Below are 17,490 nucleotides of genomic sequence, written 5' to 3' on the forward strand. Positions count from 1 at the left end.
GCTGGGGGCTGTCTGTGCTGCCAACTTGTATCCGCTTTATTAATTAGTATCAATGCTAATCGCATCCTTGGCTGTGTCTCACTGAAAATACAGTATGAATTCATATCCCTTCCATGCTGATGAATCCCCAGAGGTGTCAATAATACACAGATATATCCACAGTCAGGCTCACCCGTTCTTAACACCACAGCTAGGGCTGCACCCTGAGCAGTCGCCTCAGTCCGAATGACCTCCGTCCCACAGAACAGGACGTGTCTCCTGTAATCTTCTCCGCTGTACTGTTTCCATGGGGTGGTGGCATCTACGTGTGGTAACTGAGTCTTTGTTACAGGAATACACTCACCTGAGGAGAGCCCGGCAGGTTATTCAGAGTAGCGCATAGAAACCTCGCAGCTGTCACATTACTTGTAACTTTAACCCATGGTGTTACTTTGTCTTTTCCCTTTTGAACCAGGTTAACATTACCCAGAGTCCCATCAAAATGTAGCCTGTTTCCTCTGAACGTATTTATTTACAAGCCACGGAGAAATGAGTATAGATCCATTGGGAGGAGAAGCAGGTTAAACCTCTTAACGGGCTTTTGGATTTTAGTCAGTAATCCCCACTAATAGGAATATGAGAATAATTGACATATGTTTGCAATCTCATTTTTCTAAACATGGTCAGGAGATTCGGGACAGGCTCCCTGTGATAGATGTATGCAATATTAATAATGTACTTAAAGAATTCAGCTCGAACCTACCTGTTAACATCCCCTCATTTACAATACAGGTCCCATTGATTAATATGGCATCACACGACATGAAAAAGTTTTTGCCAGATAAAACAATGATATCTCCGGGGATCAGATGGCGAGATTCCACCTGGCTGCAATCTGCAAGGCAATGCAAGGGTTAATCGTACTGAATGGTGCAAGGAAAGTAAGCGCAAACCTTAAAATAATATAGATAAATAGTATATAGAAATAAATATCACCAAGAGGAGATGCAGCGGGTGTGAGAGATTCCTCAATCTCTCAAGGTAACATCTGGGGGAGGACACAAAGCGCAAAACGTCCTCCCCAGGCCGGGGATTATCACAGGGAATCAGAGAACGGTGTGGGCAGCATATGTAGCAAGGAAAAAAAGAATATAGTGCAACACAGATTTAATTAACAAATAATACTAGAGCAGGGAGCTCCAACACACGCATAAGCTCCAGAATAAAATAAGGGAGTTTAACCACTCTGGGTTCAGGAGAACCGCAGCTCTTCTCGGCTCTAATCAGCTTCAATCGTCCTTCACTTCCGCACTCGGGCGGCGTCTGACGTCACGGACCAGTTCCTCCAATCATCCGCTGGCAAGGGAAGGATCGTCTGGCTCCGTAGTTGTCAGTATCAGCGCGAGTTGTACAGGCGGTGGAGACGCAGAGAAACACAGCTGGCGGCGCGGTGGAGAGTCTGCAGAGTCCGCATCACTTCACAAGTCAAAGCACACGGGTAACCCTACGCGTTTCATCCGGTTACCAGGACTGCCTTGCCAGAGGATGATGGGAGGAACTGGTCCGTGACGTCGGCCGCCGCCCGAGTGCGGAAGTGAAGGACGATTGAAGCTGATTAGAGCCGAGCAGAGCTGCGGTTCTCCTGAACCCAGAGTGGTTACACTGCCTTATTTTATTCTGGAGCTTATGCGTGTGTTGGAGCTCCCTGCTCTAGTATTATTTGTTAATTAAATCTGTGTTGCACTATATTCTTTTTGTCCTTCCTACATATGCTGCCCACATCGTTCTCTGATTCCCTGTGATAATCCCCGGCCTGGAGAGGACGTTTTGCTCCTTTGTGTCCTCCCCCAGATGTTAATCATACTGAAACCTTCCAAAAAGTAATCAGTCAATTCATTTCATGCTTATGCCTATTAGATAAAGCTTTGGTCACACACTTCAGAAAGCATTTATTCTAGCATGTATGTAACATGTATGTAACATGTATGATAACAGCTATGGGCTTTTATTTGGTGTACTTCCGTTAGATGAATCGGCTGCTATTACAGATAAAATGTTATAGCGGGTGGGCCTATAATCCTACCTCTGCATTAGTAAAGTGGGTGATGTGCAAAGCTCATATTGAGAATGGCCAGAACTGAGAACATCCCCCAGCAGATACTGTCCCCACAATGTGTCACACGCTGACCGTGTCTCACACACACAGCTTCAGCTGATGTATTGCAGATACTGACCCCACAATGTGTCACACGCTGACCATGTCTCTCACACACAGCTTCAGCGGATGTATTGCAGATACTGACCCCACATTGTGTCACACGCTGACCGTGTCTCACACACACAGCTTCAGCTGATGTATTGCAGATACTGTCCCCACAATGTGTCACACGATGACCATGTCTCTCACACACAGCTTCAGCTGATGTATTGCAGATACTGTCCCCACAATGTGTCGCACGCTGACCGTGTCTCTCACACACAGCTTCAGCTGATGTATTGCAGATACTGTCCCCACAATGTGTCACACGCTGACCGTGTCTCTCACACACAGCTCCAGCTTATGTATTGCAGATACTGTCCCCACAATGTGTCACACGCTGACCATGTCTCTCACACACAGCTTCAGCTGATGTATTGCAGATACTGTCCCCACAATGTGTCACACGATGACCATGTCTCTCACACACAGCTTCAGCTGATGTATTGCAGATACTGTCCCCACAATGTGTCACACGCTGACCGTGTCTCACACACAGCTTCAGCTGATGTATTGCTGATACTGTCCCCACAATGTGTCACACGCTGACCATGTCTCTCACACAGCTTCAGCTGATGTATTGCAGATACTGTCCCCACAATGTGTCACACGCTGACCGTGTCTCACACACACAGCTTCAGCTGATGTATTGCAGATACTGTCCCCACAATGTGTCACACGCTGACCGTGTCTCTCACACACAGCTTCAGCTGATGTATTGCAGATACTGTCCCCACAATGTGTCACACGCTGACCGTGTCTCTCACACACAGCTTCAGCGGATGTATTGCAGATACTGTCCCCACAATGTGTCACACGCTGACCGTGTCTCTCACACAGCTTCAGCTGATGTATTGCTGATACTGTCCCCACAATGTGTCACACGCTGACCGTGTCTCTCACACACAGCTTCAGCTGATGTATTGCAGATACTGTCCCCACAATGTGTCACACGCTGACCATGTCTCTCACACACAGCTTCAGCTGATGTATTGCAGATACTGTCCCCACAATGTGTCACACGCTGACCGTGTCTCTCTCACACAGCTTCAGCTGATGTATTGCAGATACTGTCCCCACAATGTGTCACACGCTGACCGTGTCTCTCTCACACAGCTCCAGCTGATGTATTGCAGATACTGTCCCCACAATGTGTCACACGCTGACCGTGTCTCTCTCACACAGCTTCAGCTGATGTATTGCAGATACTGTCCCCACAATGTGTCACACGCTGACCGTGTCTCTCACACACACAGCTTCAGCTGATGTATTGCAGATACTGTCCCCACAATGTGTCACACGCTGACCGTGTCTCACACACACAGCTTCAGCTGATGTATTACAGATACTGTCCCCACAATGTGTCACACGCTGACCGTGTCTCTCACACACAGCTTCAGCGGATGTATTGCTGATACTGTCCCCACAATGTGTCACACGCTGACCGTCTCTCACACACAGCTTCAGCTGATGTATTGCAGATACTGTCCCCACAATGTGTCACACGCTGACCGTGTCTCTCACACACAGCTTCAGCTGATGTATTGCAGATACTGTCCCCACAATGTGTCACACGCTGACCGTGTCTCTCTCACACATAGCTTCAGCTGATGTATTCCAGATACTGTCCCCACAATGTGTCACATGCTGACCGTGTCTCTCTCACACAGCTTCAGCTGATGTATTGCAGATACTGTCCCCACAATGTGTCACACGCTGACCGTGTCTCTCACACACAGCTCCAGCTTATGTATTGCAGATACTGTCCCCACAATGTGTCACACGCTGACCATGTCTCACACACACAGCTTCAGCTGATGTATTGCAGATACTGTCCCCACAATGTGTCACACGCTGACCATGTCTCTCACACACAGCTTCAGCTGATATATTCCAGATACTGTCCCCACAATGTGTCACACGCTGACCGTGTCTCTCACACACAGCTCCAGCTTATGTATTGCAGATACTGTCCCCACAATGTGTCACACGCTGACCATGTCTCACACACACAGCTTCAGCTGATGTATTGCAGATACTGTCCCCACAATGTGTCACACGCTGACCGTGTCTCTCACACACAGCTTCAGCTGATGTATTGCAGATACTGTCCCCGCAATGTGTCACACGCTGACCGTGTCTCTCACACACAGCTTCAGCTGATGTATTACAGATACTGTCCCCACAATGTGTCACACGCTGACCATGTCTCTCACACACAGCTTCAGCTGATGTATTACAGATACTGTCCCCACAATGTGTCACACGCTGACCGTGTCTCTCACACACAGCTTCAGCTGATGTATTACAGATACTGTCCCCACAATGTGTCACACGCTGACCATGTCTCTCACACACAGCTTCAGCTGATGTATTGCAGATACTGTCCCCACAATGTGTCACACGCTGACCGTGTCTCTCACACACAGCTTCAGGTGATGTATTGCAGACACTGTCCCCACAATGTGTCACACGCTGACCGTGTCTCTCACACACAGCTTCAGCTGATGTATTGCAGATACTGTCCCCACAATGTGTCACACGCTGACCGTGTCTCTCACACACAGCTCCAGCTGATGTATTGCAGATACTGTCCCCACAATGTGTCACACGCTGACCGTGTCTCTCACACACAGCTCCAGCTGATGTATTGCAGATACTGTCCCCACAATGTGTCACACGCTGACCGTGTCTCTCACACACAGCTTCAGCTGATGTATTGCAGATACTGTCCCCACAATGTGTCACATGCTGACCGTGTCTCTCACACACACAGCTTCAGCTGATGTATTGCAGATACTGTCCCCACAATGTGTCACACGCTGACCGTGTCTCTCACACACAGCTCCAGCTGATGTATTGCAGATACTGTCCCCACAATGTGTCACACGCTGACCGTGTCTCTCACACACAGCTTCAGCGGATGTATTGCAGATACTGTCCCCACAATGTGTCACACGCTGACCGTGTCTCTCACACACAGCTTCAGCGGATGTATTGCAGATACTGTCCCCACAATGTGTCACACGCTGACCGTGTCTCTCTCACACACAGCTCCAGCTGATGTATTGCAGATACTGTCCCCACAATGTGTCACACGCTGACCGTGTCTCTCATACACACAGCTTCAGCTGATGTATTGCAGATACTGTCCCCACAATGTGTCACACGCTGACCGTGTCTCTCATACACACAGCTTCAGCTGATGTATTGCAGATACTGTCCCCACAATGTGTCACACGCTGACCGTGTCTCTCACACACAGCTTCAGCGGATGTATTGCAGATACTGTCCCCACAATGTGTCACACGCTGACCGTGTCTCTCACACACAGCTTCAGCTGATGTATTGCAGATACTGTCCCCACAATGTGTCACACGCTGACCGTGTCTCTCACACACAGCTCCAGCTGATGTATTGCAGATACTGTCCCCACAATGTGTCACACGCTGACCGTGTCTCTCACACACAGCTCCAGCTGATGTATTGCAGATACTGTCCCCACAATGTGTCACACGCTGACCGTGTCTCTCACACACAGCTTCAGCTGATGTATTGCAGATACTGTCCCCACAATGTGTCACATGCTGACCGTGTCTCTCACACACACAGCTTCAGCTGATGTATTGCAGATACTGTCCCCACAATGTGTCACACGCTGACCGTGTCTCTCACACACAGCTTCAGCTGATGTATTGCAGATACTGTCCCCACAATGTGTCACACGCTGACCGTGTCTCTCACACACAGCTTTAGCTGATGTATTGCAGATACTGTCCCCACAATGTGTCACACGCTGACCGTGTCTCACACACACAGCTTCAGCTGATGTATTGCAGATACTGTCCCCACAATGTGTCACACGCTGACCATGTCTCTCACACACAGCTTCAGCTGATGTATTGCAGATACTGTCCCCACAATGTGTCACACGATGACCATGTCTCTCACACAGCTTCAGCGGATGTATTGCAGATACTGTCCCCACAATGTGTCACACGTTGACCGTGTCTCTCTCACACAGCTTCAGCGGATGTATTGCAGATACTGTCCCCACAATGTGTCACACGCTGACCGTGTCTCTCACACACAGCTCCAGCTGATGTATTGCAGATACTGTCCCCACAATGTGTCGCACGCTGACCGTGTCTCTCACACACAGCTTCAGCTGATGTATTGCAGATACTGTCCCCACAATGAGTCACACGCTGACCGTGTCTCACACACACAGCTTCAGCTGATGTATTGCAGATACTGTCCCCACAATGTGTCACACGCTGACCATGTCTCTCACACACAGCTTCAGCTGATGTATTGCAGATACTGTCCCCACAATGTGTCACACGCTGACCGTGTCTCTCACACACAGCTTCAGCTGATGTATTGCAGATACTGTCCCCACAATGTGTCACACGCTGACCGTGTCTCACACACACAGCTTCAGCTGATGTATTGCAGATACTGTCCCCACAATGTGTCACACGCTGACCGTGTCTCTCACACACAGCTTCAGCTGATGTATTGCAGATACTGTCCCCACAATGTGTCACACGCTGACCGTGTCTCTCACACACAGCTTCAGCTGATGTATTGCAGATACTGTCCCCACAATGTGTCACACGCTGACCGTGTCTCACACACACAGCTTCAGCGGATGTATTGCTGATACTGTCCCCACAATGTGTCACACGCTGACCATGTCTCTCACACAGCTTCAGCTGATGTATTGCAGATACTGTCCCCACAATGTGTCACACGCTGACCGTGTCTCACACACACAGCTTCAGCTGATGTATTGCAGATACTGTCCCCACAATGTGTCACACGCTGACCGTGTCTCACACACACAGCTTCAGCTGATGTATTGCAGATACTGTCCCCACAATGTGTCACACGCTGACCGTGTCTCTCACACACAGCTCCAGCTGATGTATTGCAGATACTGTCCCCACAATGTGTCACACGCTGACCGTGTCTCTCACACAGCTTCAGCTTATGTATTGCAGATACTGTCCCCACAATGTGTCACACGCTGACCGTGTCTCACACACACAGCTTCAGCTGATGTATTGCAGATACTGTCCCCACAATGTGTCACACGCTGACCGTGTCTCACACACACAGCTTCAGCTGATGTATTGCAGATACTGTCCCCACAATGTGTCACACGCTGACCGTGTCTCTCACACACAGCTTCAGCTGATGTATTGCAGATACTGTCCCCACAATGTGTCACACGCTGACTGTGTCTCTCACACACAGCTCCAGCTGATGTATTGCAGATACTGTCCCCACAATGTGTCACACGCTGACCGTGTCTCTCTCACACAGCTTCAGCTGATGTATTGCAGATACTGTCCCCACAATGTGTCACACGCTGACCGTGTCTCTCACACACAGCTTCAGCTGATGTATTGCAGATACTGTCCCCACAATGTGTCACACGCTGACCATGTCTCTCACACACAGCTTCAGCTGATGTATTGCAGATACTGTCCCCACAATGTGTCACACGCTGACCGTGTCTCTCACACACACAGCTTCAGCTGATGTATTGCAGATACTGTCCCCACAATGTGTCACACGCTGACCGTGTCTCTCACACACAGCTCCAGCTGATGTATTGCAGATACTGTCCCCACAATGTGTCACACGCTGACCGTGTCTCTCACACACAGCTTCAGCGGATGTATTGCAGATACTGTCCCCACAATGTGTCACACGCTGACCGTGTCTCTCACACACAGCTTCAGCTGATGTATTGCAGATACTGTCCCCACAATGTGTCACACGCTGACCGTGTCTCTCACACACAGCTCCAGCTGATGTATTGCAGATACTGTCCCCACAATGTGTCACACGCTGACCGTGTCTCTCACACACAGCTTCAGCTGATGTATTGCAGATACTGTCCCCACAATGTGTCACACGCTGACCATGTCTCTCACACACAGCTTCAGCTGATGTATTGCAGACACTGTCCCCACAATGTGTCACACGCTGACCGTGTCTCACACACACAGCTTCAGCTGATGTATTGCAGATACTGTCCCCACAATGTGTCACACGCTGACCGTGTCTCTCACACACAGCTTCAGCGGATGTATTGCAGACACTGTCCCCACAATGTGTCACACGCTGACCGTGTCTCACACACACAGCTTCAGCGGATGTATTGCAGATACTGTCCCCACAATGTGTCACACGCTGACCGTGTCTCACACACACAGCTTCAGCTGATGTATTGCAGATACTGTCCCCACAATGTGTCACACGCTGACCGTGTCTCTCACACACAGCTTCAGCTGATGTATTGCAGATACTGTCCCCACAATGTGTCACACGCTGACCGTGTCTCTCACACACAGCTTCAGCTGATGTATTGCAGATACTGTCCCCACAATGTGTCACACGCTGACCATGTCTCACACACACAGCTTCAGCTGATGTATTGCAGATACTGTCCCCACAATGTGTCACACGCTGACCGTGTCTCTCACACACAGCTTCAGCTGATGTATTGCAGATACTGTCCCCACAATGTGTCACACGCTGACCATGTCTCTCCCACACAGCTTCAGCTGATGTATTGCAGATACTGTCCCCACAATGTGTCACACGCTGACCATGTCTCACACACACAGCTTCAGCTGATGTATTGCAGATACTGTCCCCACAATGTGTCACACGCTGACCGTGTCTCTCACACACAGCTTCAGCTGATGTATTGCAGATACTGTCCCCACAATATGTCACACGCTGACCGTGTCTCTCACACACAGCTTCAGCTGATGTATTGCAGATACTGTCCCCACAATGTGTCACACGCTGACCGTGTCTCTCTCACACAGCTTCAGCTGATGTATTGCAGATACTGTCCCCACAATGTGTCACACGCTGACCGTGTCTCTCACACACAGCTCCAGCTGATGTATTGCAGATACTGTCCCCACAATGTGTCACACGCTGACCGTGTCTCTCACACAGCTTCAGCTTATGTATTGCAGATACTGTCCCCACAATGTGTCACACGCTGACCGTGTCTCACACACACAGCTTCAGCTGATGTATTGCAGATACTGTCCCCACAATGTGTCACACGCTGACCGTGTCTCACACACACAGCTTCAGCTGATGTATTGCAGATACTGTCCCCACAATGTGTCACACGCTGACCGTGTCTCTCACACACAGCTTCAGCTGATGTATTGCAGATACTGTCCCCACAATGTGTCACACGCTGACTGTGTCTCTCACACACAGCTCCAGCTGATGTATTGCAGATACTGTCCCCACAATGTGTCACACGCTGACCGTGTCTCTCTCACACAGCTTCAGCTGATGTATTGCAGATACTGTCCCCACAATGTGTCACACGCTGACCGTGTCTCTCACACACAGCTTCAGCTGATGTATTGCAGATACTGTCCCCACAATGTGTCACACGCTGACCATGTCTCTCACACACAGCTTCAGCTGATGTATTGCAGATACTGTCCCCACAATGTGTCACACGCTGACCGTGTCTCTCACACACACAGCTTCAGCTGATGTATTGCAGATACTGTCCCCACAATGTGTCACACGCTGACCGTGTCTCTCACACACAGCTCCAGCTGATGTATTGCAGATACTGTCCCCACAATGTGTCACACGCTGACCGTGTCTCTCACACACAGCTTCAGCGGATGTATTGCAGATACTGTCCCCACAATGTGTCACACGCTGACCGTGTCTCTCACACACAGCTTCAGCTGATGTATTGCAGATACTGTCCCCACAATGTGTCACACGCTGACCGTGTCTCTCACACACAGCTCCAGCTGATGTATTGCAGATACTGTCCCCACAATGTGTCACACGCTGACCGTGTCTCTCACACACAGCTTCAGCTGATGTATTGCAGATACTGTCCCCACAATGTGTCACACGCTGACCATGTCTCTCACACACAGCTTCAGCTGATGTATTGCAGACACTGTCCCCACAATGTGTCACACGCTGACCGTGTCTCACACACACAGCTTCAGCTGATGTATTGCAGATACTGTCCCCACAATGTGTCACACGCTGACCGTGTCTCTCACACACAGCTTCAGCGGATGTATTGCAGACACTGTCCCCACAATGTGTCACACGCTGACCGTGTCTCACACACACAGCTTCAGCGGATGTATTGCAGATACTGTCCCCACAATGTGTCACACGCTGACCGTGTCTCACACACACAGCTTCAGCTGATGTATTGCAGATACTGTCCCCACAATGTGTCACACGCTGACCGTGTCTCTCACACACAGCTTCAGCTGATGTATTGCAGATACTGTCCCCACAATGTGTCACACGCTGACCGTGTCTCTCACACACAGCTTCAGCTGATGTATTGCAGATACTGTCCCCACAATGTGTCACACGCTGACCATGTCTCACACACACAGCTTCAGCTGATGTATTGCAGATACTGTCCCCACAATGTGTCACACGCTGACCGTGTCTCTCACACACAGCTTCAGCTGATGTATTGCAGATACTGTCCCCACAATGTGTCACACGCTGACCATGTCTCACACACACAGCTTCAGCTGATGTATTGCAGATACTGTCCCCACAATGTGTCACACGCTGACCATGTCTCACACACACAGCTTCAGCTGATGTATTGCAGATACTGTCCCCACAATGTGTCACACGCTGACCGTGTCTCTCACACACAGCTTCAGCTGATGTATTGCAGATACTGTCCCCACAATATGTCACACGCTGACCGTGTCTCTCACACACAGCTTCAGCTGATGTATTGCAGATACTGTCCCCACAATGTGTCACACGCTGACCGTGTCTCTCTCACACAGCTTCAGCGGATGTATTGCAGATACTGTCCCCACAATGTGTCACACGCTGACCGTGTCTCTCAAACAGCTTCAGCTGATGTATTGCAGATTACATCTGTGTTACTCGGTATTGGAGGGATTGAAAGTGTAGCACACTGCAGATTTATGATGATGACACCCAAGCCACAGCGCGGACACTTACCATTGTCCCTGCGGCACACGGTCACCTTCATGTTATTGTGTGACTTTACCAGATCGCGAAGCTTCACAGATTGCTGTTAAAGAACAAACAATAAACAGAACTCATTATATGATCTGAAAATCAGCCCTGCACTAAGAAACCATGATACTGAATTATGAATTTAATTCAGTGAATCCCATATTTGTCAGAGAAGAGTGTAATATAAATGTAACAAACACATAGAAAAAACATTCTTAATGTGGCATCAACAATCAATTTAATGGGACTTCTGTTTGCAAAGATCATTTGCTTGTGGTCTTCTGCCTAACAAACAAGGACAGCTTTGGGGCAGTATTTCTGTGGCTCACCTGTCGGAGTTCCATCAGAGACAAGGTTATAGTACAGGCGCACAAGAGAAGAATTGCAACAGCATATCCCAAGTAGCCTTCAGCCAGCCAAAGGACAACAGTGAAGAACTGGTACAAATAGAACAGATTTAACACCTGCGTACACAATAAGGACAGTTACAATAATGTAAAGGACACAACACTTTCCTTTTATTAAATAACTATTCACTGAGATTAGTAAAGCTGTACTTAAATATTCATTAAGGGCTGAAGGAGCTCAGTGAGTACAGGCTCAGCGAGTACAGGCTCAGCGAGTACAGCCTCAGTGTGTTAAGGCTCAGCGAGTACAGGCTCAGCGAGTACAGGCTCAGCGAGTACAGACTCAGCGAGTACAGGCTCAGCGAGTACAGGCTCAGTGTGTTAAGGCTCAGTGAGTACAGACTCAGTGAGTAACAATGACACTGAGTGTGAAGTCGGGGATTCCTGGTGTCAGCTCCTTGTGGCCTTGGGTAAGTCACTTTATCTCCCTGTGCCATGGGCACCAAAATCATAGATTGTAAGCTCACCTGTCCAGGGACTGTGTCTGTAACAATCCTATGTGCTGGGAAACGCGCGCTATACTTTAACATTCCTATGTGCTGCGTACCGCGCGCTATACTGTAACATTCCTCTGTGCTGCGTACCGCGCGCTATACTGTAACATTCCTATGTGCTGTGTACCGCGCGCTATACTGTAACATTCCTATGTGCTGCGTACCGCGCGCTATACTGTAACATTCCTATGTGCTGCGTACCGCGCGCTATACTGTAACATTCCTATGTGCTGCGTACAGAGTGCTATACTGTAACATTCCTATGTGCTGCGTACTGCGCGCTATACTGTAACATTCCTATGTGCTGCGTACAGAGCGCTATACTGTAACATTCCTATGTGCTGCGTACAGAGAGCTATACTGTAACATTCCTATGTGCTGCGTACCGCGCGCTGTACTGTAACATTCCTATGTGCTGCGTACAGAGTGCTATACTGTAACATTCCTATGTGCTGCGTACTGCGCGCTATACTGTAACATTCCTATGTGCTGCGTACAGAGCGCTATACTGTAACATTCCTATGTGCTGCGTACAGAGCGCTATACTGTAACATTCCTATGTGCTGCGTACCGCGCGCTATACTGTAACATTCCTATGTGCTGCGTTCAGAGCGCTATACTGTAACATTCCTATGTGCTGCGTACCGCACGCTATACTGTAACATTCCTATGTGCTGCATACAGAGCGCTATACTGTAACATCCCTATGTGCTGCGTACTGCGCGCAATACTGTAACATCCCTATGTGCTGCGTACTGCGCGCTATACTGTAACATTCCTATGTGCTGCATACAGAGCGCTATACTGTAACATTCCTATGTGCTGCGTACAGAGCGCTATACTGTAACATTCCTATGGGCTGCGTACTGCGCGCTATACTGTAACATTCCTATGGGCTGCGTACTGCGCGCTATACTGTAACATTCCTATGTGCTGCGTACAGAGCGCTATACTGTAACATTCCTATGCGCTGCGTACTGCGCGCTATACTGTAACATTCCTATGTGCTGCGTACCGCGCGCTATACTGTAACATTCCTATGTGCTGCGTACCGCGCGCTATACTGTAACATTCCTATGTGCTGCGTACCGCGCGCTGTACTGTAACATTCCTATGTGCTGCGTACAGAGCGCTATACTGTAACATTCCTACGTGCTGCGTACAGAGCGCTATACTGTAACATTCCTATGTGCTGCGTACTGCGCGCTATACTGTAACATTCCTATGTGCTGCGTACTGCACGCTATACTGTAACATTCCTATGTGCTGCGTACCGCGCGCTATACTGTAACATTCCTATGTGCTGCGTACTGCGCGCTATACTGTAACATTCCTATGTGCTGCGTACTGCGCGCTATACTGTAACATTCCTATGTGCTGCGTACTGCGCGCTATACTGTAACATTCCTATGTGCTGCGTACCGTGCGCTATACTGTAACATTCCTATGTGCTGCGTACTGCGCGCTATACTGTAACATTCCTATGTGCTGCGTACCGCGCGCTATACTGTAACATTCCTATGTGCTGCGTACCGCTCGCTATACTGTAACATTCCTATGTGCTGCGTACCGCGCGCTATACTGTAACATTCCTATGTGCTGCGTACCGCACGCTATACTGTAACATTCCTATGTGCTGCGTACCGCGCGCTATACTGTAACATTCCTATGTGCTGCGTACCGCACGCTGTACTGTAACATTCCTATGTGCTGCGTACCGCGCATTATACTGTAACATTCCTATGTGCTGCGTACCGCGCGCTATACTGTAACATTCCTATGTGCTGCGTACTGCGCGCTATACTGTAATATTCCTATGTGCTGCGTACCGCGCATTATACTGTAACATTCCTATGTGCTGCGTACTGCACGCTATACTGTAACATTCCTATGTGCTGCGTACTGCACGCTATACTGTAACATTCCTATGTGCTGCGTACCGCGCGCTATACTGTAACATTCCTATGTGCTGCGTACTGCACGCTATACTGTAACATTCCTATGTGCTGCGTACCGCGCGCTATACTGTAACATTCCTATGTGCTGCGTACTGCGCATTATACTGTAACATTCCTATGTGCTGCGTACCGCGCGCTATACTGTAACATTCCTATGTGCTGCATACAGAGTGCTATACTGTAACATTCCTATGTGCTGCGTACAGAGCGCTATACTGTAACATTCCTATGTGCTGCGTACCGCGCGCTATACTGTAACATTCCTATGTGCTGCGTACTGCGCGCTATACTGTAACATTCCTATGTGCTGCATACAGAGTGCTATACTGTAACATTCCTATGTGCTGCGTACAGAGCGCTATACTGTAACATTCCTATGTGCTGCGTACCGCGCGCTATACTGTAACATTCCTATGTGCTGCGTACCGCGCGCTATACTGTAACATTCCTATGTGCTGCGTACTGCGCGCTATACTGTAACATTCCTATGTGCTGCGTACCGCGCGCTATACTGTAACATTCCTATGTGCTGCGTACCGTGCGCTATACTGTAACATTCCTATGTGCTGCGTACTGCGCGCTATACTGTAACATTCCTATGTGCTGCGTACCGCGCGCTATACTGTAACATTCCTATGTGCTGCGTACCGCGCATTATACTGTAACATTCCTATGTGCTGCGTACAGAGCGCTATACTGTAACATTCCTATGTGCTCCGTACCGCGCGCTATACTGTAACATTCCTATGTGCTGCGTACCGCGCGCTATACTGTAACATTCCTATGTGCTGCGTACCGCGCGCTATACTGTAACATCCCTATGTGCTGCATACAGAGCGCTATACTGTAACATTCCTATGTGCTGCGTACCGCGCGCTATACTGTAACATTCCTATGTGCTGCGTACCGCGCGCTATACTGTAACATTCCTATGTGCTGCATACAGAGCGCTATACTGTAACATTCCTATGTGCTGCGTACCGTGCGCTATACTGTAACATTCCTATGTGCTGCATACAGAGCGCTATACTGTAACATTCCTACGTGCTGCGTACTGCGCGCTATACTGTAACATTCCTATGTGCTGCGTATCGCGCACTATACTGTAACATTCCTATGTGCTGCGTACTGCACGCTATACTGTAACATTCCTATGTGCTGCGTACTGCACGCTATACTGTAACATTCCTATGTGCTGCGTACTGCACGCTATACTGTAACATTCCTATGTGCTGCGTACTGCGCGCTATACTGTAACATTCCTATGTGCTGCGTACTGCACGCTATACTGTAACATTCCTATGTGCTGCGTACTGCGCGCTATACAGTAACATTCCTATGTGCTGCGTACTGCGCGCTATACTGTAACATTCCTATGTGCTGCGTAATGCGCGCTATACTGTAACATTCCTATGTGCTGCGTACTGCGCGCTATACTGTAACATTCCTATGTGCTGCGTACTGCACGCTATTCTGTAACATTCCTATGTGCTGCGTACTGCGCGCTATACAGTAACATTCCTATGTGCTGCGTACCGCGCGCTATACTGTAACATTCCTATGTGCTGCGTACCGCGCGCTATACTGTAACATTCGTATGTGCTGCGTACTGCGCGCTATACTGTAACATTCCTATGTGCTGCGTACAGAGCGCTATACTGTAACATTCCTATGTGCTGCGTACAGAGCGCTATACAGTAACATTCCTATGTGCTGCGTACCGCGCGCTATACTGTAACATTCCTATGTGCTGCGTACCGCACGCTATACTGTAACATTCCTATGTGCTGCGTACCGCACGCTATACTGTAACATTCCTATGTGCTGCGTACTGCACGCTATACTGTAACATTCCTATGTGCTGCGTACTGCGCGCTATACAGTAACATTCCTATGTGCTGCGTACCGCGCGCTATATTGTAACATTCCTATGTGCTGCGTACCGCACGCTATACTGTAACATTCCTATGTGCTGCGTACTGCACGCTATACAGTAACATTCCTATGTGCTGCGTACTGCGCGCTATACAGTAACATTCCTATGTGCTGCGTACCGCGCGCTATACTGTAACATTCCTATGTGCTGCGTACCGCACGCTATACTGTAACATTCCTATGTGCTGCGTACTGCGCGCTATACTGTAACATTCCTATGTGCTGCGTACAGAGCGCTATACTGTAACATTCCTATGTGCTGCGTACCGCGCGCTATACTGTAACATTCCTATGTGCTGCGTACTGCGCGCTATACTGTAACATTCCTATGTGCTGCATACAGAGCGCTATACTGTAACATTCCTATGTGCTGCGTACTGCGCGCTATACTGTAACATCCCTATGTGCTGCGTACTGCGCGCTATACTGTAACATTCCTATGTGCTGCATACAGAGCGCTATACTGTAACATTCCTATGTGCTGCGTACCGCGCGCTGTACTGTAACATTCCTATGTGCTGCATACAGAGCGCTATACTGTAACATTCCTTTGTGCTGCGTACCGTGCGCTATACTGTAACATTCCTATGTGCTGCGTACCGCGCGCTATACTGTAACATTCCTATGTGCTGCGTACTGCGCGCTATACTGTAACATTCCTATGTGCTGCGTACCGCGCGCTATACTGTAACATTCCTATGTGCTGCATACAGAGCGTTATACTGTAACATTCCTATGTACTGTGTACCGCGCGCTATACTGTAACATTCCTATGTGCTGCGTACCGCGCGCTATACTGTAACATTCCTATGTGCTGCATACAGAGCGTTATACTGTAACATTCCTATGTGCTGCGTACCGCGCGCTATACTGTAAATGTGCTGAGGGAGACAAGCGCTATATGAAATAAAGTTATTATTAAAATGAGCCCCTGCAGGATTCAGTGACCGCGGACAGTACCTTATTGATGAGCAGTTTCCAGAGCGGAGCAACTTCAACGTCAATGGTATTAAACCCACATACTAATCTCCTAGGGAAGGTAACGTGAGAATGAATACACCTGTTACCAGGTAATTACAACAGGATGTTATTATCCAAACACAAATTCAGCGCTATAACAGGTCAAACGTTTCTACATTGTCCATATAACATGTCCTTGCATGGGTCTCCTAGTGAGTAACCTGACTATTTAGGGTCCAGAAGTTTCCCAGCCAATGACATGCAAGGAGAGTGTGTACACCACAAGTATATGAATTCCCATCAAATACAATCTGTAATATAGCAGTGAGCAGCAGATAATGTATCTGTGAGTAAGGTATATCTGTGGTTATATATTGTATAGCAGTGAGCAGCAGATAATGTATCTGTGAGTAAGGTATATCTGTGGTTATGTATTGTATAGCAGTGAG

General features: G+C 48.6%; 1 protein-coding gene across 2 annotated transcripts in view; it reads right to left on the reverse strand.

The window, feature by feature from the left end:
• The window catches only part of LOC142466203 (putative cation-transporting ATPase 13A4), a 70,390-nt gene that overhangs the window by 30,658 nt on the left and 22,242 nt on the right, over positions 1-17,490 (reverse strand). For both annotated transcript variants that reach the window (XM_075571088.1, XM_075571087.1), the window contains exons 6-10: positions 17,042-17,111; positions 11,617-11,751; positions 11,270-11,342; positions 743-874; positions 173-343 (exon numbers count right to left, since the gene is read on the reverse strand). In XM_075571088.1, the coding sequence (XP_075427203.1) occupies positions 173-343; positions 743-874; positions 11,270-11,342; positions 11,617-11,751; positions 17,042-17,111 (581 nt within the window). The remainder of the gene's footprint in view (positions 1-172; positions 344-742; positions 875-11,269; positions 11,343-11,616; positions 11,752-17,041; positions 17,112-17,490) is intronic.

The sequence above is a fragment of the Ascaphus truei genome, chromosome 14 (assembly GCF_040206685.1).
Source record: "Ascaphus truei isolate aAscTru1 chromosome 14, aAscTru1.hap1, whole genome shotgun sequence".
NCBI lineage: Eukaryota > Metazoa > Chordata > Amphibia > Anura > Ascaphidae > Ascaphus > Ascaphus truei.